Source organism: Buceros rhinoceros, unplaced genomic scaffold, assembly GCF_000710305.1.
Source record: "Buceros rhinoceros silvestris isolate BGI_N320 unplaced genomic scaffold, ASM71030v1 scaffold37328, whole genome shotgun sequence".
Taxonomy (NCBI): Eukaryota; Metazoa; Chordata; class Aves; order Bucerotiformes; family Bucerotidae; genus Buceros; species Buceros rhinoceros.
The window spans coordinates 699-1,891 of NW_010426943.1; the positions used below are offsets into that span (position 1 = coordinate 699).

Sequence of the window (1,193 nt, forward strand, 5' to 3'; positions counted from 1 at the left end):
GGTGGGGGGGGGGGTGGTGGGGGGGGGCTGTCATGGATTAAGACTGCTCTTTCCATCTCCTATTATTGGCCTACAATTTTGAAAACAATGTTAGCAGGATGTATGAACGGTGCTTTAGAAAAAACTTGTTTTTCTCTTTAACTTTTCCCCTCTGCCTCCCAACTTAATCATGGCATGGGAAATATTTTTGTTTATTTAAAGTTTGATTTTTTAAATTTTTTTCCCCCAGATAATTGGTTTCATCTATGGATACATCACTGAGCAGTTTGGATGGACTGTCTACATAGTTATGGCTGGATTTGCTTTATCGTGTTTGGTAAGAATTTCCCTCAAACCAGAACATACATGCACTGTTTAACCTGAAATAATTATTAAATTAAGGAGCTGCCAGCACAGACAAATGTTTGCTGTGTAATTCAGATTGTTAATACATATTTGTACTCTGATCTGTAGAAAGTGCTTTACATCCAGGAAGTGCCTTTTCTCAAATGGCAGCAGGATTTTAGAGAACACTGCAGTTCAATACTGCTTTTCAATTAGTTTTTCTTTTCCACTAAATGTTAGTTTTAAGTCAAGCTGATAGCATTGACAGCAGAAGGGGCAGTGAGCATTTCTGTGGAGTAGTAGCTTGTCAGGAAAAGTGTACAGCTCGCTCATGCCAGCCAAGGAGGCAGGCTAGGACATGGAGCAGAGAATTACAAGAGTAGCTCCTTATCCACACATGTGAGGTGTCCTGTTCTCACTGGTGCACGGCGGATGTGGTGGTACACGCGGCCCTTACCCCTTTCAAGCATTCAGATACAACATGGTTTGACCAATCACTACTTCACACACACACGCATGCACTACTGTTTTGAAAAGCCACTATAATTCCACTGTATCATCATCCCTTCAAATCTTTCATATCTACACATCCCTAGTCTTGCCGCAGGTACTTGTCTCTCATGCGAGATAAGGGGAGGGTTTCACTCACAGCGCTGTGAGAGAGGCTGGGATCCTGGTGCAACCTTGGCAGTCCAGGGGCATCATGTTTTCTGCAGGGTGAGTGCTGTCATTCTGCTCCTTGCAATGAGCTGGGGCGCTTCAGTCACGCTTAACCATGACTGTACAGTACCCAGTGTAAACTACAGATATACACATACATCTTTATAGTATGAAACTGTATCAACCTTAACTGGTACAATAGTTAGGGA

The 1,193-nt window shown here is 42.7% G+C and overlaps 1 protein-coding gene across 1 annotated transcript in view; it reads left to right on the forward strand.

The window, feature by feature from the left end:
- Window positions 1–1,193, forward strand: part of SPCS1 (signal peptidase complex subunit 1 homolog (S. cerevisiae)) — a 2,080-nt gene that overhangs the window by 607 nt on the left and 280 nt on the right. Inside the window, exon 3 of the mRNA XM_010141698.1 lies at window positions 230–316. Within this exon, the coding sequence (XP_010140000.1) occupies window positions 230–316 (87 nt within the window). The remainder of the gene's footprint in view (window positions 1–229; window positions 317–1,193) is intronic.